The 26368-nt window shown below is 47.6% G+C and overlaps 1 protein-coding gene and 1 pseudogene across 1 annotated transcript; one reads left to right on the top strand and one right to left on the bottom strand.

The window, feature by feature from the left end:
- Nucleotides 1–15370: 15370 nt before the first annotated feature.
- LOC145396541 (uncharacterized) lies at nucleotides 15371–16984 on the top strand. Its single transcript, XM_080269919.1, has one exon. The coding sequence runs from the start codon at nucleotides 15371–15373 to the stop codon at nucleotides 16982–16984; it is 1614 nt and encodes a 537-aa protein (XP_080126045.1).
- A 1525-nt stretch (nucleotides 16985–18509) lies between these two features.
- Nucleotides 18510–24675, bottom strand: LOC145396542 (dnaJ homolog subfamily B member 12-like; annotated as a pseudogene).
- Nucleotides 24676–26368: the final 1693 nt, after the last annotated feature.

Consider the following 26368-nt stretch of genomic DNA (forward strand, 5'->3'; position numbering starts at 1 on the left):
ACACACAAATCACACCCACAAACGGAAGTGATTCTAAATTCTACTCTGGAAGCTGTCGCGTGCAGAGTAAAATTTAATAACACGTATCTGTCTATTTGCTCTCTCTATTGTCCTCCACATGGCCCCATTGATAGTGATGCTTTAAATTCACTAGTTGAACATTTCCCTGGGAATAAGTTAGTGTTGGGCGACTTTAATGCCCATCACTATCAATTGGGTAGCTTGAGAATCGATGGTCGTGGGGAGCAAGTAGCCGACCTAATATTACAGTCCAACCTCTGTCTTCTGAACGATGGTAGAGCGACTCGTGTGGATGATCGTACTGGTAACTTTTCGGCCATTGACTTATCTTTGGCCTCCCCTGGTATACATCAAGATCTCTCATGGGACCCTTACGACGACTCCTTGGGAAGTGATCATTTACCCATCTGTCTTTCTTATACACACGACATCATTTCGGACCCTCCACCTCCAAAATTTAACTATAAGAAAGCAGATTGGGGATCCTTCTCAAGGATCGCCAATTTAGATATATCTGGGGAGACCATAGATGTTAAGGTCGAAAATATAACTACTTCCATATTACACGCAGCTGAGGCTGCTATTCCCAAGACTTCTACAGTTCATGCGAAGCATAGAGCACATTGGTGGACGCTGGATTGCCGACAAGCTTTAAGAAAATGCAATAGGAGATACAGGATTTTTGATAGTCAGCCCACTGAGGAAAATTTTATTGCATACAAACAGGCACGGGCTGAGGCAAGGAGAATAATAAGAAGGGCTAAACGTGACTCTTGGCGGTCCTTTGTGTCCACGGTGACTCGTACAACACCTTTACATAAAGTCTGGTCCACTATAAGATTATTAAATAATAAACGCCCATACTTCCCTGTCACAACCTTGCAGGTGAATAACACCACCTATGACGAGCCCGTGGACGTTGCTAACATCCTCGCCAGGAGTTTTTCTCATGTACGTAGCTCAGCCAATTATGACCCGCGTTTCCAACATCATAAACGCACGGTTGAGCTACAGATATTAGACTTTGCCACAGAAGACGTAGACTCCCCGTACAACCAAGAGTTTACGCTAGATGAACTGCTCCTTGCCCTTAAATCCTGTAAGGACACCAGCCCTGGACCAGACACCATCACGTACGGTATGATCCAGCATCTTAATCAGGACAACCTGATTAAGATGTTAGCATTGTACAATGAGATTTGGGCGTCTCCAACGTTCCCAAACTCATGGCACTTTGCGCACGTCATACCAATACCCAAAGAGGCTGGTAGTCTTATGAATCCCACTTCATTTCGTCCTGTTGTGTTGACTTCTTGTCAATGTAAGGTCATGGAACGTATGGTTAACAATAGGCTTCTTTTTGTTTTAGAGTCGAAGAATTTGTTAAATGATCAACAATGTGGCTTCCGTAAATACAGAAGTTCACTAGATCATTTAATGAATTTGGAGCATTGTATTGCAGAGGCATTTGCCAATAAAGAATTCATGATAGGGGTGTTCTTGGACATCCATAAAGCCTATGACATGACCTGGCGACACAGTATACTAATAAAGCTCTATGCTTATGGTTTAAGAGGAAATTTACCTGTTTTTATTTCAAATTTCTTAAGGGATAGCACTTTCTCTGTCAAATTGCCCCGTAACGTAACATCGGATATATTTATCCAGGAAAACGGGCTGCCACAGGGAAGTGTGCTTAGTCCTACTTTATTTAGTATTATGATCAATGATATTCTGTCATCAGCTCCCATCCCGAGGAATCTTAAATACTCACTCTACGCTGACGATTGTGCAATATGGCACTCTTCCTGTAATGCACAATTTTCGGCTGGGCAGATTCAAGCAGCCCTTGACTCCGTCCACCAATGGGCCTTGCAGTGGGGATTTAAGTTTTCCGTCCGTAAGTGTGCCGCTGTAGTCTTCACTAATCGTAACGTACCTAATTTGTGCTTAACTTTGGATAATCAGGCGGTACCTTTTCAAAATTTTGTAAAATTTTTAGGAATACATTTTGATCGAAGAATGAATTTTTAATTTCACGTTAATACTTTCCTTGCTCGTTGTGAGAAACCGTTAAATGTCCTCAAGTACCTAGCGGGTACTACCTGGGGTGCCGACAGAAAATCTATATTAATGGTGTATAAGTCCCTTATTCGATCAAAGCTAGACTATGGCGCACAGGTGTATGGCTCGGCATCCGATGCCACGCTGAAAGGATTGGATGTGTTGCAGAATAAATGTTTGCGAATGTGTCTTGGAGCCGTCAGGTGTACCCGTGTGGCTCGTATGGAAGTGGAGGCGAATGTGCCTCCCCTCCGTATTCGCCGTGACCACCTGGTCTTGTCGTATAGTGTAAGGACATTTAGAAAAAATAATATCGGCAATGTGGTCTGTACCCCCCTGCGTCAATACCACCACCTTCTGCGGGGGGTGCGTCGGCCACTTGCCGTTCGCCTCCACTTACTGACTCAGGAGCTTGGTGTGGACCCCAGTGACTGTGACAAGTTGGTGTTAAAAAATACAGCGCCTTGGGAGCCACCTGCCTTTACTGTTGATGTTACATGGCTCCCAGCACCAAAGGCCAAGGCGCCGGAGGCAGAGGTCCACCACTTGTTTCGTAACATCATCATTCGTCACTTGGGGTCCCACCACTTGTACACCGACGGCTCCAAGTCGAGTGAATGTGTGGGTGCAAGTGTGTGGTCGACTGAATGTGCCCTCAGGTATTGGTTGCCGACTCATACATCTGTGTTTACCTCAGAACTTTTTGCCATTGACAAAGCCATAGACTATGCTCTCAATTCTAGGCATGATTCATTTGTCATATTTTCAGATTCAAAATCAGCCCTTCAGGCAATTGCATCTTGTACTATGGACTCTCACGAGATCCAGGGCCGCATCGTTAATAAGTTGCATTCATGCAACAAGTCATTCACGCTGATCTGGGTGCCTGGTCATTGTCGTATCTACGGCAATGAGCAGGCTGACTTACTTGCAAAGTTGGCTGTAGAGCTCGAGGAGACTTGGGACGTTCCTCGTGATCTACGGTCGAGTCTCTCTCTCGGAAAGAAATCAATAAATCTTCTGTGGCAAGGTCAGTGGACCAGACTAAATATTCCAACTTGTAAGCCGTACCTGGGCGACTGGGATACCGCCAACCGCCCCAGTCGCCTGGAAAAAAAAGTGTTGGCACGATTACGGCTTAATGCCACCGTTGTAACACACATGAAACCTTATATGGAGAGACGCTTCCCACCGCACTGTGACATCTATGATGCGGTGTTATCTATCAGTCATATCATCCTGCGCTGTCGGCGATTTATTCGTGAACGTGCTTCACTTATAAATTACTGCGGTGCAGCAGACGTCCCCTTCACCCTTTCCACCATCCTGGGTGATGGGGACATTGTTATGACTGATAAATTGATGGCTTTCTTGAGAGAGACCGGACTGATCAAAGTGATGTGACTTTTTTACTGTGTGGTTGTGGTTTTTATCAACGGTCAATATGTATATATTGTAATATTAATTGGGGTTGACAGTTGACATATTTGTAATAATTCCTCCTCCCACTGATCTGTTTCTAATGTAGATGTCCCTTACATTAAACCCCGTTCCTCGACTAACAGTCACCAGCTGATGAGTGCAAGTGTGCAATATAGAAAGGTATTGGGCACTTGCAGTCGATGGTGGTCTGCTGGCCGAGGTCCTTCACTTTTTGTACAAATTATGTAAATACATTATACCATCTTGCTTAAGTTATTCTAATTAGGGCCGGCAGCTGACGTACCGGTATATGGAAATGTTCCTGACTCGTCTGGTTCTCTTTCATATATTGATGTCCCCTATATTAGGTTGACAGTCACCAGGTGATGAGTGCATGTATGTCATGTAGAAAGGCATTACATATCTGCAGTCGATGGTGTTCTGTTAGTCGAGGTATTTTTACCATTAGTGTAGGTCTAGCTATTTGTCTCTGTAGGATTTAGTATAGGTTAGCGGTTTGTCTGTTAGGTGATTAGTTTTAGGGTCTTTACATTAGGTATATTAGTTTATAAGTAATATAAGGTTAAAAAAATAAAGAAATAAAAAAAAGATAAAAATAAAATTACAAAAAAATAATAAAATTAAAATTATTATATATATATGTACGTGTGCATGAAAGTGTGTATGTTGATATGCATGGATGTGTGTATGTATGTATGTATGTATGTATATATATATATATGTTCATATATATATGTATATATGTGTAAATATATATACATGTATATGATTTGCCTTAATGACCAGGGGCTCCGGCCTCAATTGTCGATAGGCAAAAAAAAAAAAAAAACATTCTCTCGGGGGACTTTGATGCATGGTCGTGAGGAGCGTAGACATGTTTTCTGTTGCGCTCTTCTCTAGTTTTCAGGGCTGCCTCACCGGCATTAGTTTTTTTTTTTCACCCTTCTGGTGACACTTAGGATTAGCTAGTACTAATTTTCCTCCCTACCCTTGCTAGAGATATAGTAAGTGTCTATATCTATTTACTAAGATTACCTTTGCTTACTCGCCCACGGAGGGTCCCCCCCACTGATCGCTCTGGGGTGTGAAGTAACACGGTCGGGCCTCCCTGGAGTGGTTTGAGAGGGCAATCTTAGCCATAGGTGTGTTGTCCTGGTTTTTTTGTCCCTTGTTTGTTTTTTCTCTTTCTTCCCACTTCCCCCTTTTAGGGGGAAGTGGTTACTATGGCGGACGCCACTGCTGCCTCCCCCCCTTCAGGGGGGGAGGTAGTCCTGACCGACCCCCGACTGTCTCACGGACGGACTACCCCCAGACTGAACGGGCCCGGACACGCCCTTTGCTAGACATTGATGTAAAAAATGCAAGTTTTGTTTTGTTGCATGCGGTTGGTTCTACTCCCCTGTCCAGCCTCAATCCCTTCATTATCAAGAAGGTGATTGATGGATGTGCAGGAGAGGTAGAACAGGTCAAAAAACTTGCTAGCGGAGATCTCCTAGGAAAGACTGCAAACTCGTCCCAGGTTAAGGATTTGATGAAGATGAGCAAATTCCATTGCTATGATGTGCCGACGATCCCTCACTCCATGAATTCCTGCAAGGGAGTCATCACTTGCAGGGACCTCATGGCCATGGAAAAGGACGACATCGTACGTGAACTTGCTCATGAAGATGTAATTGAAGCCCGTTTCATCACGAGATTTTCCGAGGGCAGGAGGACGAAAACGGCAACTGTTATATTGACTTTCGGTAAAGTGACTCTCCCAACCCATATCAAAGTGGGGTATGAAATTGTTAACGTAAGGACATACATCCCTAACCCACTTCGTTGTTTACAATGTCAGTTATATGGACATCATGAAAAGCCTTGTCGGGCTTCTCAATCAGTCTGTGGGAAGTGCGCAACGCCAGGTCATGATGCTGACCATTGCACATCAGAGGGTGTCAGCTGCTTTCACTGCAAGGGTGCTCACTTCACTTCCTCTAGGGATTGTCCCAAGTGGAAGGAGGAGAAAGAGGTCTGTGCGGTGAAGGCGACTGAGGGCATCTCTTTCTACGAAGCAAGGAAAAAGGTGAAGGAGTTGCATGCAACTCCCACACCAAATAGGTCCTATGCTTTGGCAGTGATGTCCCGCCCTGTGATGTGCACTGTGGAGACGCAGACTGATCCCGTGCTTGTTAATCAAGTCACTCACTCTACCTCCACGTCCACCTCTAAACCTCCTGTAAGATCCAACTCTCTAACTAACCTCCCTAAAGCTTCATCATACTCACAGGCCGCTGCTGCTTCTCAGTCAGTCAAGCCGAAATCGAAGCCCGACAAGACTGTAAAACATAACTTCTCAACCCTTTCAAAGCCACGTCCTCATGTCCTCCCTGCTCCTAGCCCAGCGAGGGAGAGGAAGAATAGCTCTTCCTCGTTGGAATCTGGGAGCCTTGTTATTGCCGATAATATGGAGGTTTCCGTCAGCAAGCACCGGGAAAGGTCCCCCAGTAGCCACTCGCCTGGTCGCGGGGGGCATAAAAAAACTAAACACACTGGCCCCCCTCGTAAATCTTAAACCGCCGCATTCACTATACTACAGTGGAATTGTAGAGGTATTGGGAATAAGTTACACAATATAGCAATCTTGCTTTCTATACACAGGCCAGACGTTATTTGTTTACAGGAGACGCGCCTGCAGGATCACCCTGATCCTCCACAGTTCAAACACTACCACTCGTATAGAAGATATGAAGGTCACGGAGTAGCCATATACACACACAAATCACACCCACAAACGGAACTGATTCTAAATTCTACTCTGGAAGCGGTCGCGTGCAGAGTAAAATTTAATAACACGTATCTGTCTAGTTGCTCTCTGTACTGTCCTCCACATGGCCCCATTGATAGTGATGCTTTAAATTTACTAGTTAATCATCTCCCTGGGAATAAGTTAGTGTTGGGCGATTTTAATGCCCATCACTATCAATGGGGTAGCTTGAGGATTGATGGTCGTGGGGAGCAAGTAGCCGACCTAATACTACAGTCCAACCTCTGTCTTCTGAACGATGGTAGAGCGACTCGTGTAGATGATCGTACTGGTAACTTTTCGGCCATTGACTTATCTTTGGCCTCCCCTGGTATACATCAAGATCTCTCATGGGACCCTTACAATGACTCCTTGGGAAGTGATCATTTACCCATCTGTCTTTCTTATACACGCGACATCATTTCGGACCCTCCACCTCCAAAATTTAACTATAAGAAAGCAGATTGGGGATCCTTCTCAAGGATCGCCAATTTAGATATATCTGGGGAGATCATAGATGTTAAGGTCGAAAATATAACTACTTCCATATTACACGCAGCTGAGGCTCCTATTCCCAAGACTTCTACAGTTCATGCGAAGCATAGAGCACATTGGTGGACGCCGGATTGCCGACAAGCATTAAGAAAACGCAATAGGAGATACAGCATTTTTGATAGTCAGCCCACTGAGGAAAATTTTATTGCATACAAACAGGCACGGGCTGAGGCAAGGAGAATAATAAGAAGGGCTAAACGTGACTCCTGGCGGTCCTTTGTGTCCACGGTGACTCGTACAACACCATTACATAAAGTCTGGTCCACTATAAGATTATTAAATAATAAACGCCCATATTTCCCTTTAACCACCTTGCAGGTGAATAACACCACCTATGACGAGCCCGTGGACGTTGCTAACATCCTCGCCAGGAGTTTTTCTCATGTAGGTAGCTCAGCCAATTATGACCCGCGTTTTCAACATCATAAACGCATGGCTGAGCTACAGATATTAGACTTTGCCACAGAAGACGTAGACTCCCCGTACAACCAAGAGTTTACGCTAGATGAACTGCTCCTTGCCCTTAAATCCTGTAAAGACACCAGCCCTGGACCAGACACCATCACGTACGGTATGATCCAGCATCTTAATCAGGACAACCTGATTAAGATGTTAGCATTGTACAATGAGATTTGGGCGTCTCCAACGTTCCCAAACTCATGGCACTTTGCGCACGTCATACCGATACCCAAAGAGGCTGGTCGTCTTATGAATCCCACATCATTTCGTCCTATTGTGTTGACTTCTTGTCTATGTAAGGTCATGGAACATATGGTTAACAATAGGCTTCTTTTTGTTTTAGAGTCGAAGAATTTGTTAAATGATCAACAATGTGGCTTCCGTAAATACAGAAATTCACTAGATCATTTAATGAATTTGGAGCATTGTATTGCAGAGGCATTTGCCAATAAAGAATTCATGATAGGGGTGTTCTTGGACATCCATAAAGCCTATGACATGACCTGGCGACACGGTATACTAATGAAGCTCTATGCTTATGGTTTAAGAGGAAATTTACCTGTTTTATTTCAAATTTCTTAAGGGACAGAACTTTCTCTGTCAAATTGCCCCGTAACGTAACATCGGATATATTTATCCAGGAAAACGGGGTGCCACAGGGAAGTGTGCTTAGTCCTACTTTATTTAGTATTATGATCAATGATATTCTGTCATCAGCTCCCATCCCGAGGAGTCTTAAATACTCACTCTACGCTGACGATTGTGCAATATGGCACTCTTCCTGTAATGCACAAATTTCGGCTGGGCGGATTCAAGCAGCCCTTGACTCCGTCCACCAATGGGCCTTGCAGTGGGGATTTAAGTTTTCCGTACGTAAGTGTGCCACTATAGTCTTCACTAATCGTAACGTACCTAATTTGTGCTTAACTTTGGATAATCAGGCGGTACCTTTTCAAAATTCTGTAAAATTTTTAGGAATACATTTTGATCAAAGAATGAATTTTAAACTTCACGTTAATACTTTGCTTGCTCGTTGTGATAAACCGTTAAATGTCCTCAAGTACCTAGCGGGTACTACCTGGGGTGCCGACAGAAAATCTTTATTAATGGTGTATAAGTCCCTTATTCGATCCAAGCTAGACTATGGCGCACAGGTGTATGGCTCGGCATCCGATGCCACGCTGAAAGGATTGGATGTGCTACAGAATAAATGTTTGCGAATGTGTCTTGGAGCCATCCGGTGTACCCGTGTGGCTCGTATGGAAGTGGAGGTGAATGTGCCTCCCCTCCGTATTCGCCGTGACCACCTGGCCTTGTCCTATAGTGTAAGGACATTAAGGAAAAGTAATATCGGCAATGTGGCCTGTACCCCCCTGCATCAATACCACCACCTTCTGCGGGGGGTACGTTGGCCACTTGCCGTTCGCCTCCACTTACTGACTCAGGAGCTTGGTGTGGACCCCAGTGACTGTGACAAGTTGGTGTTAAAAAATATAGCGCCTTGGGAGCCACCTGCCTTTACTGTTGATGTTACATGGCTCCCAGCACCAAAGGCCAAGGCGCCGGAGGCGGAGGTCCACCACTTGTTTCGTAACATCATTGTTCGTCACTTGGGGTCCCATCAATTGTACACCGACGGCTCCAAGTCGAGTGAATGTGTGGGTGCAAGTGTGTGGTCGACTGAATGTGCCCTCAGGTATCGGTTGCCGATTCATACATCTGTGTTTACTTCAGAACTTTTTGCTATTGACAAAGCCATAGACTATGCCTTCAATTCTAGGCATAACTCATTTGTCATATTTTCAGATTCAAAATCAGCCCTTCAGGCAATTGCATCTTGCACTACGGACTCTCATGAGATCCAGGGCCGCATCGTTAATAAGTTGCATTCATGCAACAAGTCATTCACACTGATCTGGGTGCCTGGTCATTGTCGTATCTACGGCAATGAGCAGGCTGACTTACTTGCAAAGTCGGTTGTAGAGCTCGAGGAGACTTGGGACGTTCCTTGTGATCTACGGTTGAGTCTATCTCTCGGAAAGAAATCAATAAATCTTCTGTGGCAAGGTCAGTGGACCAGACTAAATATTCCAACTTGTAAGCCGTACCTGGGCGACTGGGACACTGCCAACCGTCCCAGTCGCCTAGAAGAAAAAGTGTTGGCACGATTACGGCTTAATGCCACCATTTTAACCCACATAAAACCATATATGGAAAGACGCTTCCCACCGTACTGTGACATCTGTAATGCGGTGTTATCTATTAGTCATATCATCCTGCGCTGTCGGCGATTTATTCGTGAACGTGCTTCACTTATTAATTACTGTGGCGCAGTAGACGTCCCCTTCACCCTTTCCACCATCCTGGGTGATGGGGACATTGTTGTGACATAAATTGATGGCTTTCTTGAGAGAGACCGGACTGATCAGAGTGATGTGACTTTTTTACTCCGTGGTTATGGTTTTTATGAATAGTAAATATGTATATATTGTAATATTAATTAGGGTTGACAGTTGACATATTTTAAATAGTTCCTCCTCCCACCGATCTATTTCTAATATAGATGTCCCCTACATTAAGCCAAGTTCCTCGCCTGACAGTCACCAGCTGATGAGTGCAAGTGTGCAATATAGGAAGGTATTGGGCACTTGCAGTCGATGGTGGTCTGCTGGGAGAGGTTCTTCACTTTTTGTACAAATTATGTAAATACATTATATTATCTTGCTTAAGTTATTCTAATTAGGGACGACAGCTGACGTATATGGAAATGTTCCTGACTCGTCTGATTCCCTTTCATATATTGATATCCCCTATATTAGGTTGTGCCTCGACTGACAGTCACCAGGTGATGAGTGCAGGTATGTAATGTAGAAAGGCATTACATATCTGCAGTCGATGGTGTTCTGTTAGTCGAGGTATTTTTACTATTAGTGTAGGTCCAGCTATTTGTCTCTGTAGGATTTAGTATAGGTTAGCGATTTGTCTGTTAGGTGATTAGTTTTAGGGTCTTTAGGTTAGTTTTTCTTTATAATATAAGGTATAAAAAATATAAAACCAAGAAAAAAAAATAAAAAAATAAATAAATAAATAAAGATTAAAATTATTATAAATATATGTACCTTTGCATGAAAGTGTGTCTGAATGTATGCATGGAAGTGTGTGTGTGTGTGTGTGTGTGTGTGTGTGTGTGTGTATGTACATATATATATATATATATATGTTTGTATATATATGTATATATGTTTAAATATATATATATATATATATATATATATATATATATGTTTCTATATATATGTATATATTTTTAAATATATATATATATATATATATATATATATATACATGGCCTTAATAACCAGGGGCTTCGGCCCCAATGGTTGATAGGCCGGAAAAAAAAAAAAAAAAAAAAAAAAAAAAAAAAACATTCTCTCACTCTCTGCTGCCTGCCTCCACACCGACAATATCTCCTGTTCCTGACTACTACAACAAGGGTAACAGCTCTCCGGTTCGCCGTTGATCGAGCTGCTCTGCCCTTTTGTATCACGCCAGTACTTGAGGTGTTGCTGTTGTTGTTGCTTGCCGCCATTTTTCAGACCACGCCTTGGTCTTCAGCCACAGTAGTGTATCGGGGTACACGCACTTGTGTGTACTCGCCCTGCTGTGGTTCTTTTTGCCTTCTCCTATATTTCCTTTCTGGCCCTAGAGACCCCTGTTTAGAGTGGTACGAAGCCGAACTCCGCGGATTCCAAGCGCAGGCCTGGTTCACAAGGAGGCCCCTTAGAGGGGTGGTTATAGGAAGCCGCAGGGCGGGCCAAAAACTCGATAGGGATAGGGTTAGGAAAGTCCTTCGAGGCAATAGTAGGGCTGTCTCGTCCTCTGCTAGCAGGGGGACAGTAACCACTATTGTAGGTAGGCTCCTTCCTGCGTTCTGGGTGATTGTACGAGTGCTTGTGAGTGTGCCTGTGTGTGTATCGGCCGCCAGCTATGGCAGGCCGTACGGCGCCCTCGCCAAAGGGGCCGTTGAAGACTCCGCCGGCTTCCCGTGACCCCAGGCTTGCTTCGAAGATACCAGTTCCGTCCACTAATCCTGGCAAGTCGTCCCTGCAGATGTCTGGGAAGTGATCTCGACATGGGTCTGAGAGCAGCGCGGCTTCTGGATCGGGTGGCCCGCCTCCAGGCAATACCGTGAGAGTTGGCCATGCCGGTGGATCTTCTGCTTCGGGTACTCCCCCTCCTGCCTCTGCACCTCGGCGCAAAGTGCTCCGTAGCAGCGCGGATGAGATGGCGGGCATCCAGCCTACAAATCCACCATCTTGTGCCCCTTCTCAGTCGCGTCCTGCCTTGCCTCCTACATCTGCGGCTGGATCTGGGAGTGTGCCTGAGTCTGTTAGGGATGCGGACGATGATTTTGTCCTGGTGGAGCGTGGTGGCCGCCGTCAGCGGCGGGCTCATGCTGGGGGGGATTTTTCTGCGCCTGCTCCGGCTCGGTTCATGCCGCCTGCATGTCCATCGGTATCGGTGAAGGCACCGCCCCCGCCTCGCTCTGTCTTCCCAGCCTTCAGGGTGCCCCAACAGGAGGGTTTAGCCACGTCTTACGACGCTGTGGCAGCCCTGGAGCGTCGCTTCCCGGATCTGACGGTGGTGAATCGCTTTGGGAGGGACAACTCTTGCGTCCTCATCCCACAGACGGAGACGGCTCACCGCCAGCTGAAGCTTGTGGCGGAGGACGAGGCGGCGGAAGTCCGATTAGTGGAACTATCGCCAGGCGGGCAAACTACAAGGGCTGTGGTGATGGGGTACCCGCGCCGCATGCCGCTCGAGATCCTCAAGCAGCACGATCTCGTGGAGGAAGCGGAGCTGTGTCAACACCAGAGGACACGCGAGGAGACAATGCAGGTGCGGGTGACCCTGCGGGGCCCCCTCGTCCCCTCTCTCGACCTCAGCAACTGGGGGACCTACTGGCTCCGTCCCTACACCCCGGAACCATTGAGATGCTACAGGTGTCAGCGCTACGGACACCACAGATCATCATGCAACAGGCCGATAGTCTGCGGGATGTGCAGCGGGGCGCACGATACCACGCAGTGCCTCGAGAAATTCAAGGCAAAGGAAATGGTACAATCCCGGTGCCCCAACTGTCAAGGTGCTCACCATGCATGGAACCCAGCCTGTCCTGCCCGAGTGCGCAGGGTGGAGCAGGGACGGGAGTCCCAGGTCTCTTGGGTGCAGGAGCAGCAAGCGTCCTTGGCCACACCGGCTCCTCCAGGAACCTTTGTTTGGGGCCAACAACGCTGTGCTCCGACAAACGCCGCCTCACCTGTGGTAACCAACGAGGACTTCCCGCCACTGCCAGGTGCGGCAGTCGCCGTCTCGACGGTGGCGGAGGTGCACGCCCCCCCGCCGACGGGGCAACCCAAACCACAGAGGGTTCCTTGTCCCAGGCCTCCTGCTCCTCCTGTGCCCTCCCCTCAACCTCAGTCACAGGTGAAAGGATCAACCGACCCTGGGTTTGTCCTCCAAGCCATGGGGGAAATGATGATCGGCATTGTAGGCCTCCTGGCAAATGCACTTCCCCTCACCTGCCCCAAGGAGGAGCTGCTGGGTGCGGCGCAGGCGCTGGTCTCAGGGGTACTGGTCAAGGTCGGTGGTGGGGTGGCGCTGGCGCAGCAACCCCAGGACTCACCCGTGTTGCAGCAGCCCCAGGGAGAGCCACAGGTGACACAGGTGCCCGCCGAGGCCCAGGGGAGCCAGTCAACCCCAACTCCCGAGGAGATGCGGGGCCAGGCCAGAGACAGGGGCCGCAGGGAGGTAGCCGCGGCCCTCGTGTGAGGAGGGCGTTGGAGGGAGAGCGGAACAGTCCGAGACCGCGTTCCCCCGTGGTCTCGCGGGCGTCCCTCGGGTCGCCTCGTGTGTCGCGGGAGGAGGCGGGGACGTGACTCCGCCTCTCCCCAGACAGAGCATCCCCGACCCCATCAGAGTCTTGCAGTGGAACTGCGTCGGCGCGATGAGCAAGCTCCCACTCCTCCAGGAGATTGCTGCTCGTGACCGGCCGCATGTGTTTATGCTGCAGGAGACTCTGCTGGGGGAGAGGTCCCCTTTCCGGCTGCAGGGATACACCACTCATCTCCTCCCCCATGTGCGGGGTGAGACTAGGGGTTGTGCCATCCTTGTCCAGGACCACATCGCTTCCACAGTTTGCGAGCCTGCTCCATTCTGTGGAACTGATGTTGAGGTTCATGGTGTGCGTCTTCAACTTGCTGAGTCGTCCCTTACAGTGTACAACATCTACCGTGGTGCCAGTGCAGCCCTGGAGTTGGGGGACTTGTTCTCCCAGGCTACCAGGGAGCCTGTGCTTATAGGGGGCGACTTCAACGCGCACCATGACCTCCTGCAGTCCCCGCAGAGGTCTAATGAGGCAGGACGGCACATTGCACTGGTGTTAGAGGAGGTGGCTGGTGTGTCCTTGCTGACGGACCCATCAGGACCCATCAGGACCCACTCATGTTAGGGGGGGGCGTCTGGACCTGACGTTCGTGTCGGATCCGTTTATGGGTTCGGCATGTTGGTCCATACACCCCACCCTCATGAGTGACCACTATGCTATTGTGGTGGAGTTGGGGTTGGCTTGCCTCCCTCCCCCTGAGCCGCCACATAGGTGGGATGTGGAGAGGGCAGACTGGGTGGCTTTTGAGCGTGCCCTCGTCCGTCTTTTCTCCTCGTCCCACCACCCCTCAGACTTGGAGAGTTTTGCGGATCTGGTTGCCAGCGTCTTTGGGCAGGCCGCTTCGGAGGCAATTCCCCAGAAGCGGCGGTCCGCAAGGGTTTACTGAGACGGATGGTTTTACTGCGACCGGGTCAGGGAGCTGAATAGGCGGCTGAATGCGGCGCGCCATGATTACCGACGGCGTCGCGGGTCACCTCTGCGCAGGCACTTAGAGGCTGTGTCGCGACACGTGCTGGTTGAAAAGTGTCGCATTCGGGAGGAGGTGTTGGTTCAGTGGTGCCGGACTCTGGGCGCTCACACCACTCTCCGAGAGATGTGGAGGAGGCTGTGGTCCTTCACCAACCCTCGTCCCTCTCGTCCGCCTTCACACCCTGACCCGGTCTCAGAGGCTGACCGATTGGCTAAGCACTTTGCGGATCGCTCTGCTTCCCACAATCTCCCGCGGTCCGTCGGGGCCACTCTGGAGGGGTTATCGGACTCTCGCGCTGCGGCTGTCTGGGAGGCTTGCTCCCAACCTGATGAGGCTGACTGCCCCATCACGGTGGGTGAGCTACTGGCGGCTCTGCAGCGCAGGGCCGACACTGCTCCGGGCCTCGACGGCCTTACGTATTCCATCCTTGCGCATGCGGGGGATTGTGGTAAGGCGTGGTTGCTGGATCTGCTCAATCTCTCCTGGTCTGAGGGGCGTTTTCCACGGTCATGGAAGATGGCTGTTATCCACCCCATCCCGAAGCCAAACGACCCAGGTGCCATGCGCCCCATCTCCCTCCTCAGGAGGGAAGACAGCTGAGAGGGTGGTGTGGGCGCAGCTGTCGTGGCGTCTGGGGCCGTTACACCCGAGGATTTTTGCATATCACCGGAAACGTAATGCTGCACAATGTCTGGCATCATTCCTCGGGGAGCTTCGGGGTCGAGTGGGAATGGCTGTCTTTCTTGATCGCGAGAAGGCATTCGAGCTGGCTAATCCGTTAGTCATCTTGAGCGCCCTTGTGGCTCGAGGGATCGGAGGCAGGCTGCTATCGTGGGTCCAGGATTTCTTCCTTGACAGGCCTGCCAGCGTCCACTTTCAAGGTAGTTTTTCCCCGGCATACTCCCATCCAAATGGCACGCCGCAGGGCAGTGTGCTGAGCCCTATCCTTTTCAACATTCTCGTTGAAGGGTTGTTGGATGTGGAGTATGGCCGGGGGGTCACGCTCCTTGCTTATGCGGACGACCTGGTTCTAGTCTTTTCAAGGAGAGACTGATACACACAGGCCAATGAGGCCCTCTCGCGGCTCTATCGACGGTCGGCGGAGCTGGGGCTGAAGGTAAATATGGCGAAGACCCGCTATATGCCTTTTGCCCCCAGCCAGCCGGCCTTCCCAATGCTGTTGGGAGGACACCCTCTAGCCTGTGTGATGACCCACAAATACCTGGGGGTCTGTATGGACTCGGGGCTGAAATTCGCCTGTCATGTTAGATACCTGAGGGAGAGGGCTCGATCTCGGATGGCGGCTCTCCGCTTCCTTTCCCGGAAGAGCCTGGGGGCCTCTTTTGAGGTCCTCAGAACCTTCTATATTCATGCCATCCGGTCGGTCATCGACTTCAGTGCTATCTGCATGACAGGCTTGGCCCCTCAGATAGCCGCCTCGCTGGAAGTGGTTCAGAATGACGCAATGAGGATAATGCTTCATGCCCCCATGTGGACACATCTAGTCAATCTCTGTCTGGAGTGCGGCCTCCCCTCGCTTTGGGGTAGGGTCGTGCTCCGCGCTGCTGCAGTCATCTTGCAGCTTGTGCAACATAGGCCTCAGCTCCCGGTCTCGGCCCTGTTTAAGTGGCTTCTTTTGCGGCCGCCTGATCCTTGCCCACGCAGGGACTGGGTCCGTGGGTTGGTTGCCGCGCTGCATGAGCTGGGAGCGGCCACTGGTATTTGCGAGGAGCCTGACACGCCCTGTGTGGGCTACACTGAGCCACCACCCTGGACGTCTCCGCCTATTCAAGTCGTCGTTCCGACTGCTGGCGGAGGGCGAAATGCTGTCCCTGCTCTCCTTCGGCGGGAGGCCTTGGTGCGGATAGAGGCTCTGCGGCGCCCAGCATCCGCAGACTACTATACCGATGGCTCGGTCTCTGCCGACGGGGCTGCGGGGGCAGCCTTCATATGCGGGGCTGCGGTGATATCGTGGCACGTCACACAGGGTGTGTCTGTCTTTCAGACGGAGCTTGTGGCCATATTGGGGGCACTGCGGCATGCAAGCCAGCATGCCTCCACCCACGTGGTGGTACATTCTGACTCACTTTCAGCGATTCAGGCTGTCCATTCCGGATCCCTGGGGAACAACCCCCTCCTCCTATCCTCAATTTATGTATGTCCGGCCAGAGTTGTCAGTGCTGGGGGGTCGGTGACCCTCCACTGGGTACCAGGCCATGTAGGAATCGAAGGTAATGAGCATGCGGATCAGGCGGCGCGGCTGGCGTGCTCGCTCCGGGAGGTGTCTTTTGTCCTCCCAAGCGGGACGCATCAGATCCTTCAGCCGCTCAGGTCCACTGTCATGCGGTGGGCCCGGGAGGATCATCAGGTTTGTGTGGCAGAAGGCTCTCGTTCTGCTACTTGGTACGCGGCGGCTACCCGCTGTGAGCCTCTGCCACCACTGCCTGATGTTCCCAATGCTGTCCTGGTCCACATTCGTCGGTTGCGTCTGGGCTTCCTGTGCTACAGGCAGACAGCTCTAGCCCGGCCGGACCCGTGCGACTTTTGTCTGGAGTTGGAGGAGGAGCCTCTCCTACATTATGTCCTGCGGTGTCCGGTGATGCATGCCTTCCGATCCTGCTTGGCCCGCACTTTTGTTTGGTCCGGGGAGGACCTGCGGGACACCCCCGCTATGATTGCGGGGGTCCCTCTCCCCACTTTGATACGGGTGGTAACCCGATACCCGCCTCCTCGTTAGTCTGTCTATGCCATTTTGGCATGACCCCTAACGGGCTCCAGTTTGCCCGTGCCTCGGCCTCTGGGCCAGGGCGAATATCCCACCACCACTACCGGCATTCTCTTCACTCTACTTTCAAGCACCAGGCAACAAGGTAAATGGATACTTTATTATACTTTTAATAATTTGGCTGGTACGACTAGTACTTGAATTATATTTTTTTTATATATATATGGTGTATATATGTATATTTTGTTTTGTTTAAATATTTAAATGTACATGGTTTCTGTTGTTTACACTGTTGTTGTTTTTTTTTGGTTGAGGATCCTCCTCCTGCCGAGGGCCGGGCCGGAGAGGAATCCATTCAGATTAGGAGAAGAGATTCACTGGTCATCTAAGTTCCCAGAGATGTGGCTCTATACTTTGTGTCCAGGCACTAAACTTGCTGCCAAGTTCCCCTACTGAGGCCATGTCTTTTGTTTGGCATCCCTTCCACAACGGAGGATATATCTGGTGTATGCACGGCCACAACTTTTATTTGATCCCATGTCTGGTGTTATTTGTTTAGTTTCCAGTGGAGGACTCTGTCTAAATCTCCCGGGATGTATTAACGAGGTTTATTTTGCGTTCCTTTAAGTGTGGGCAGGGACCTGAGACTTATTTAATATTGTTTCTATTGAACTGTTGGTGTTTATTTATAAATGTAAATAAATGTATATAATTTTACCTTTTTTTTTTTTGTTTTCGCTCAATCATCTCGGTGTGTATTGCATGAGAATCACTAAAGAATTCCTTCACACACACCGCATTCACCAACTACTCCATCCACCTTCACATTCCCTACTTTACCATTGATATCACCAATCAAAAACACTCTCTCATTCCTTTCAAACTTTTCCATGCACACTTCCACATTTGTCCAGAACTATTCTCTCACTCTACTTGCATGATCTTGCGTTGGCGCATAGCCTACATGCACACAATTGCCCACATTTGTAGTCCAACTTTCAGTCTTACCCATACAATCCTTGAACCAACTGATCCATACTCTTTTATATTCTCTTTCCATCTGTTACTCACAACAATACACACTCCTACTTTTGCCCTCTCATTCTCACTTACTCCTGCACATATCCCCCATCCATACTCCCATTCTCTCACACTCTCTCCCTTCCATTTAGTTTCAGTTAATCCACATACATCCACTTTCACATCCTCAAGCACCTGGACAATTTCTCTCTCTCTTTCACTTCATCATTCGCACCCCTTACATTCCACATCGCCATCTGTATCATGTCCTTTGTACGGTCCTTAGTCATCATCTTTTGGTCAGTCCTGGTCCGAGGCTTCTTGTTTATATTTTTAGTTAGTTGTTTTCCAGGGAGGGGCACTAACCCTCCGCCAACCCATTTGCTCTCACGTAGGGAACACTTGTTGGATGGTTATAAGGTTACAACCCAGCGTTGTAAATGATTTCCTGGTTTACAGGAAATAATTTGGCTTCGCACTCGATGTAGAGCTACCCTAAAAACAGGGCACCTCTACACTAAGTGGGTGGAATTTTGCAGTTTTGAAGGGAGGCAAAATAGGCAAGTTTAAAGGTAACTGATGGCTTAGATGACTGGCTGGGGGTGATAGAATAGGTTTGAAGGTAGGCTATGAATGGCAAGGCTACACTAAACTTGACCTTAGAACTATAGAGGCTCTGCAGGGAGTCACAGGAAGGCATACGCAGTTCTGAGCTCTCTTGAACATCTAAGCATCTCCAAATGATCTGTCTCTCCATATCATACTTTCCTTATAGTTTTTCTCTTTAAAGGAAGCATTTCTAAGCGTGGACACTTAGTCTTCTTCCATGTGTTGCTCTACCCTCCTGATACTGCCCTGATATTCAGTGGAAAAGTCCGGCTTGACATAGTAAGACACACCCAGGTTGGACGTTGACTGCTGCATGCTGTACTTGCTGGTGGGTAAGAGGAAATAGGTGGGATCTGAGGAGAGGAACGACGAGGCCAGGGACAGCAGCAGGATGAGGATGAGCAGCATGAGCTGGAGGAAGACGGAGAGGTTGGACTGCTCCATGTGCCTGGCCTAGTGGTGATGTGGGTGTCCTCGGCTGTACCCGTGACCTCCGCCTCTGTGGTGCTCCCAGCACCAATCCTGTTTCACGTAAACATTCCCACCTGGATACCCTCCACCGAAGAACATGTTGAACAGCTCCTCTGCCGTCATGTCACTCTCATATCCGCGTGTGAATTCGGTGTGTGTGTAGGAGTTGCAGTGGTGTGAGGGGGCGCTGGATTCCTCTGGCCCATACAAGTACCAAAATCTGGTGAGAATACTGTTGTTCAACAGTGAAATTAACTGCCCTACACCCTAGTGCAAAATTTTGCCCACACGATGCAAGAGCTAAGCATCTGTCTAGAAGCAGAAGTTCATGACTTTCACGTGGGGGTGTTGGAATTCTGATATGACCAGTAGTTCCTGAGTAAATTGCCAAAAACAACTCACACCCCCCTTCCCTCTGAACCAAAAACCATGAGAATGTCGACCATTTGAGAATGTTGGCTTTGAAATAGATACCCTCTCCAATGATGCTCAAAAGATTGCCACACTCATGCTAAAACCAAATATTTGGTGAATATTTTTGTCCAGAATTGCCTAATTGGCATCCTTTCAGACCAACACAGACAAGTGCGTCATCAGTTCCACTTCAGCCTAACACCATTTTAACTCATTCTGAGTCATTGTTAGTGAAGGGGTTGTCCTACCAAACTTAGTGCCATAAGAATCAGCATTTACACTACCTAATAGCTCTATTGTACACAATTACTAGAATCAGAAAATGAGCACCAAGACACAAATAGCCCAACACAGTTAGAGACACAAGCCCCAACAGAAATTAAAAACCCAGCAGAAAGAGAAGATAAACAACAAAGAGATGAAATTTACTCTGTCATGAATAATGACGACTGGTCAGAGTGGTCAGTCATAAACAGTGAGGATTTTAGAAATATCACACATACTGATTATAATATAGACCACTAAAATTAGAGAGAACATGTCAAGGAATTGTTGAACATAGAGAATGGAAGTAATGCGAGTACAAGTGGCTGGAGAATGGCTGGGAGAAGGAGGGAGGTGAGAAGAAAGGAAGAAATCAGTAGGACAGAAGTTGTGGAAGCAATGAAGAGAGTTAAATCGGGGAAAGCCTCAGGAATCGATGGAGTGTGTGGTGAAATGCTGATGCATGGGAGAAAGATAGTAGAAGAATGGATGTGGAAGATGTGCAGATTGGCATGGGAGGACGGCAGAGTCCCGTAGGATTGGAAGTTAGGTATAATTATTCCCTTGTACAAACAAAGGAAAAGGGGAAAAAGAAGTGTGTGGTATTCATAGGGGCATTTGTCTTCTTAGTGTAATAGGAAAAGTGGATGGCAGGATAATTATTGAAAGAGTTAGGGAAATAACAGAGGAATTAGTTGATGAACAGGGAGGCTTTAGGAAGGGAAGAAGTTGTGTGGATCAGATATTCATTTTTAGATCCTTAGTGGAAAAGTTTCTAGAGAAGGGAAAGAAGTTGTATGTGGCCTTCATGGATTTGGAGAAGCATGACAGGGTGGACAGACAAGGATTGTGGAAATTATTAAGAATATATGGAGTTGAAGGGAAGTTGTTGAATGCTGTGAAGAGTATGTATGATGGTGCCAAGGCTCCAGTACATGTGGATGGTGAATTGAGTGAATTTTTCTCTTTGAAGGTTGGGTTGAAACAGGGATGTGTCTTGTCTCCATGGTTGTTCAATCTGTACATGGATGGGGTAATAAAAGAGATACAAGGTAGGGCAGTGGATGTTTGAGTGGCCCTAGTGAGAGAGGGTAGTGCTGGAAACTCCCTGTATTGTTGTTTGCAGATGATACTGTGTTGTTAAGTGAAGATGAAGGGGAGTTTCAAGGCTTGATGGATAAGTTTAGGAGAGTGTGTAAGAAAAGGAATCTAAAGGTGGATGTAGGGAAGAGTAAAGTGATGGTCTCTGAGAGAGGTGAAGGCAGTGACTGTACAGTAAGGCTGGATGGTGAGGGAATAAAAAATGTGAGTACGTTTAAGTACTTGGGGGATGTGATGAGTAAGGATGGAAGTTTGGAGGGTGAAGTGCTTGAAAGGGTACAACAAGGCAAAAAGGTTGCTGGTTCCTTGAAAACAGTGATAAGTTATAAGGAAGTGAGCATGGAAGTTAAAAAGTTACTACATAACAGTATTGTGATACCAACTCTAACGTATGGAAGTGAAGCTTGAACGTTGTTGGAAGGACACAAGTCAAGGGTGAGAGCAGTGGAAATGATTTATTTAAGAGGAGCCTGTGGAGTCACATGGAGAGACAGGCTGATAAATGAGGATATAAAGGAACGTTGTGGTGTGGATGTGGATGTGCTAGGAAGTGTTAGGAGGAACACACTGAGGTGGTTTGGCCATGTGGAGAGGATGGAGGGTGAGAGACTGATGAGGAGAGTGTGAGTGAGGTGGAGGGGGGGACAGGGAGGGGGACACAGAGGTTGAGATGGAGTGGAGAGGTATATGACGGAGGGGGTGTGAGTTGCAAGCAGGGCAGTGAAATGGTGGAGGACAGGGCAACATGGAGGCGATTTGTTTGTGGCCACCCCGTACGGGATTAGCACATCTGGCAATAGATAGATAGACAGGTAAAACTAGAGAGAACTCATATAATAAAAAAAATGTGATTTACCTTCAACTGACAATTGCACGGCAATTCCAGTTAAAATGGATAAGGCTACTTCCGGTACATTCACTTCCTTACACCACAGAAATTCAGTACGATAATATGTGTACCATGAAGACAAAAATCTCTCAAAATTTAACCCGTCACTTTCCAGCAGATTTTACTCCAATGACCCCCTCCCCCCAATCCTGGCAGATGCTGTTTTTTTTGTTTTTTTTGGCTCAAACCTCCGCTTTTTATGAGAAACATTGGAAAACACTAAAAAAAAGTGCTCACTTGAGCTTAGACGTGTGCTATACAGGAGACCCTCCCCACACCTGGTACCGTCTTCTCTGGAGCCACGCTGCTGCGCTCACGTTTTCTATGGTAGGGGTAACTATTTCTAACCACTCAGAATAGGTAGATATTTCTTCATTTGGTATGAATCTATGTGTAGTACAAAAATATATTTGCTTCCGCACAATAATATAGGTGATATAAGCGTCGTTCCACTTACCAAACATATCAGAATCGCCAAATTCTTGCACAAAATGCTCACTATGACTGTTGTTTCAACTTAAATTATATTTTTTTACTTACAGTATACTTTCCCACAAACATTATACCAGTTGCCACTTTATATAACTGTTATCACATATTTATACAGGCCTTACTATTATAGTGAGCATCATATATCGCAAATACACAGAGTATCAGTAATTTACTAAGGCGTGGTATTCCCTGAAACTGGGCTCTATGCACAATCCAACGTTGCACTCAACACACTTGTACCTTGTGTCTTTTCTCTGAGGGGTTGGTCTCACTTTAAGACTGACTGCATAGTGTGACACCAGTGGTGGGGTATAGGACCATTCAGTTGAGGAGGGATGATGGTGGTGAAGTGTCGTCTGGTGAGGCGTAGGGGAGTCTGGCTGGCAGCGGTGGGACGGGGGCGGTGATGGGGCCTGTCCTCTGCACTTTTTGAGAATATTTCCTGGGACAGCTTCCTTACAAACCCCTCGAAGGTCTCTGAGGCACCTGTAGTCAGGGTGTGAGGGTAATGGGCCTTGAAGACTGCAATGTCCAGCAAGTGGAAAAGTAGCTTTTTGTACCACTTCAGCGTGGTCCTGGCACATTCCACACCGGAAATCGTGACGTCAGCCTGGTCAACTTGTCTCATGTTGACATTGTAGTCAATTACCGACTCCAGTTTCCATACGTGGAGGCTCCTCTCGTTGCGGTAATCCACGGAGTTGGTGTGGTGCATTATGGGGCGGTGTACCATCGACGGAAGAAAAATTCCCTGTTGTGGTTCGATATGGTTATGAGGATGTTATTTGCTTTGAAAAATACCACCTTGTTCTTGTCAAGTTTCCTTCCAACCTTGACCATATGGCAATGGTTTTTTCTTGACCGTGCCACAGACTCCAGTGTCGTGAAGGTGGAGGTACCGAACAAGAAGGGGGCTAGTGTACCAGTTGTCCAGGTACAAGACGTGACCATGATGAAGGTACTCCTCAATCATGGTCTTTACCACGGCCCCTGAGAGTCATATACTCCAATCTTCTGTTATATCTGTCTGTGTGATGGTGTACAAGACTGTCTTGCACATAACCAGTCTTACAGTTACACATAACGAAGATCTTGAACCCAAAACGGTTGCTAGGTATGTACTTGGGAAAAGAAATATTGCCTCTCCACAACACAAGACTCTCGTCTATGACCAGGTCTCTGTTAGGATAAATGGATGAGTGGAACTTTTTCCACAGGTGATCAAATACCACTCATATTCTCCTCATTCGATCAGTGTTATTAGCATTAGGAGGGTCCTCAGCATCATAAAAGTGGAGGCAGCTCAGAATTTGTTGAAATCTATCATGACCCATTGCCTTCCCAAAGAAAGGTGTGTTGATAATAGGATCTGTAGACCAGTATGCCAGAATTAGCCTCTTCCTTACAATATCCATGAAGAGAACCTATGCAAAAAAAAAAAAAAAAAGAACATCTCACCTGTGGTTGCTGGGTAGTTATATTGTTGGGAGTGCCTGCTTGTTGTCCCTTCACGCTCACTTTTGCAATGCTGGCTGCTAGCGAGAGTATTTATTTGATCCACAATTCTCTCCACAAATTCCTTGCTAAAGTATTGGTGGAAGAAATCCACCCTGGTGGAGCCTGGATGAAAGCCAGGTGCAGTACAGCCAGACTGCCACTCTTCTGTGAAGTGGTGAATAATGGGAGTGAAATCACTTCCATTTTCCCAGTCCCACGACACACCGCTGTTTCCATCCTCATCTCCATCGTTGCCTTTGTTGGGGTGAGGAGGAGAGAGTGGTGGGGGTGGTTCGGGAGGTGGAGAGTGGCGCCCTTCCCCACTCACGCTCCTCTTCCCTCTCCCTTTTCCTTTCCCTTTGCTTCCTTCCCTCACATCATGGGGCTGTGGGGAAGAAGTGTGGGAAGCTTTTTGGGTGAAAAATGTGCTTGGGCGTGGCTGCTCCCCACATGCTCGCTCCCCAGGTACACAACATGCTCTCCTGGGAGCTGCCTCCCTGCCATCACCACCACTTTCTCTTTCACTCATGCCCTCCCCACCACTCGTGCCTTCCCCAGACAAAGCAATAGTCTCATACCGTATCTTTCTCTTTGCCGCCCCTTCAGCTCCCCGTGGTGAAATCCTCTCCCTCCCCAGTCATGATGGAACACCACGACCTACTGCTCCGTCCTCGTCCTCGTCCTTGTCCTCATCAAACCTTTCATCCACAGGCTGGAGAGAGGTGCATGCACATGGATTGGGTCTGTCAGGCCTTCCCTAGCCCTGCAGTAAATAAAACTGCACCTTCCTTGGTAACTGTATCTCCTCACTACTGCTGATCATTTCTTTCTCCGGCGCCACGTAATCTTTGTCCCCCACATTGTCATCAACTGGGGAATTGCTGTCCCCTGTGAAGGCATCAAGGGTGGCTTGAATATCGTCGTCGGAGAGACCGCAGTGCACCATGTCTTTACTGGGTCACTGCTAAGAGGTGAGTGACTGAGACAATGACGTGCAGGGGTCATGTGGCGTCAGGGAGTGTCCCTGTCTGGGAGCGGTAGAGGAAGGTCTCCCGCATATGCCTATGAAAAATTACCTGCGAAATTTGAAATATGTGCCAATGACGGACCTCACAATTGCAGAACGTACCGGTACATCGACTGGTGTCAGCGTGAAAAAAAGTTCTGACATACCTATATCTTGATGGGACATGGCAGGTTAAGGAACTGAAATAGACAAAATTGATAACCATACAGTGATACTTTCGCATATCAGTACAATATCATCAGCATAGTCCAAATCCATCGCCTCTTATTTTCTTTCCAGTTAATTCCTGCATCTGTTCTCCTTACAAACTTTCTCATAACATAATCCATAACCAAAACGAACAGCAATGACGAAAGAACTCCTCCTTGAATCACTCCTGACCTAACTTCAGATGGATCACTCAAAGAACCACCCACCTTTACCTTACAAAAAGTACCTTCGTGGAGACTTCTAATAATATTTACAAACTTTTCTGGTATACCATAGAATTCATAACATTCAACATAGCTCCACGTGAAAATCCACAAAACACATATCAAGTGGCATTTTCATCTCATTAGCTTGTTGCATTAGATGCCTTACAATAAAATTTTGATCATTACAACCTCGATCCTTTCTAAATCCCACTTGTTCTCCTAAAATGTTATCAGTTACTGGCTCTATTCTGTTCAACAAGATTTTGGAAGTCTTTTGCAACTACAGATGTGAAAGTTAACCCTCTCCAATTTCCACACACACCTAAATCTTCCTTTTTTTGTATTGCTATAATCAATCAATTTTTCCACTCTTCTGGAATTCCACCATTATCCCAAGCCACATTAAAAAGTTTCAAAAGTGCGTTCAGGAACTCATCATTTTCCACCTTAAGCATTTCAGGAAATATTTCATTCTCTCCTGGGTCCTTAAAATTCTTTAATTCCTTTTTAGATTTTGCTGCTTCCTCAAAGGTTATATCCCCTGTTTCTATCTGCAAATCTCACTCGGGTGGCATAATGTCCTCTTCAGCTGGGACTGGTGTATTTAGAATAGATTCAGAATGCTCTTTCCACTTTTCTTTTATATCCAAATCTTTAGTCATCAAGTTGCCATTTCTGTCTTGTACAGGTATTTCCTTCCTTCTCTTCTCAGGCCCAGTTAGCTCCTATATGGCCTGATATGGTGCTCTTGTGGTCTGACCGTCAGTTTTACTTAAATTAATTTCTGTCTCTGTTTCCTTTTCATCATATAGCTCCCTCTTATCACGTCTAATGAGTTTTATTACTTGAGAATGTAAACTCCAGTACTTTGCTCTAAGTACTTCAACTACCTGGCCATCAACATGTTCTTCACTTCTCAACTTTTCCTCTTTCCTTTTCTGAATTGCATTCCATGTTTCATCTGACATCCACTTTTTCCTTCTCGCTTTTCCCTTTTTCTTAACCCACGGCGTCCCGTCGATGTGAATTAATGTCCACACATTTTGTCACTGCCAATCCCGTCGGCGTACATAAATGCGAATCAATTGCAAGGCCCCTAATTTGCACAATTTTCAATTTTCGTGAGTGATTTTTGGTACACATATATGGGACACCTTCCTCTACAAGATGCCAGGCAGGGACAATGCCTTTACCCA

Source organism: Coenobita brevimanus, chromosome 38 (assembly GCF_032717465.1).
Source record: "Coenobita brevimanus isolate Jiangsu-jjx chromosome 38, ASM3271746v2, whole genome shotgun sequence".
Lineage (NCBI taxonomy): Eukaryota > Metazoa > Arthropoda > Malacostraca > Decapoda > Coenobitidae > Coenobita > Coenobita brevimanus.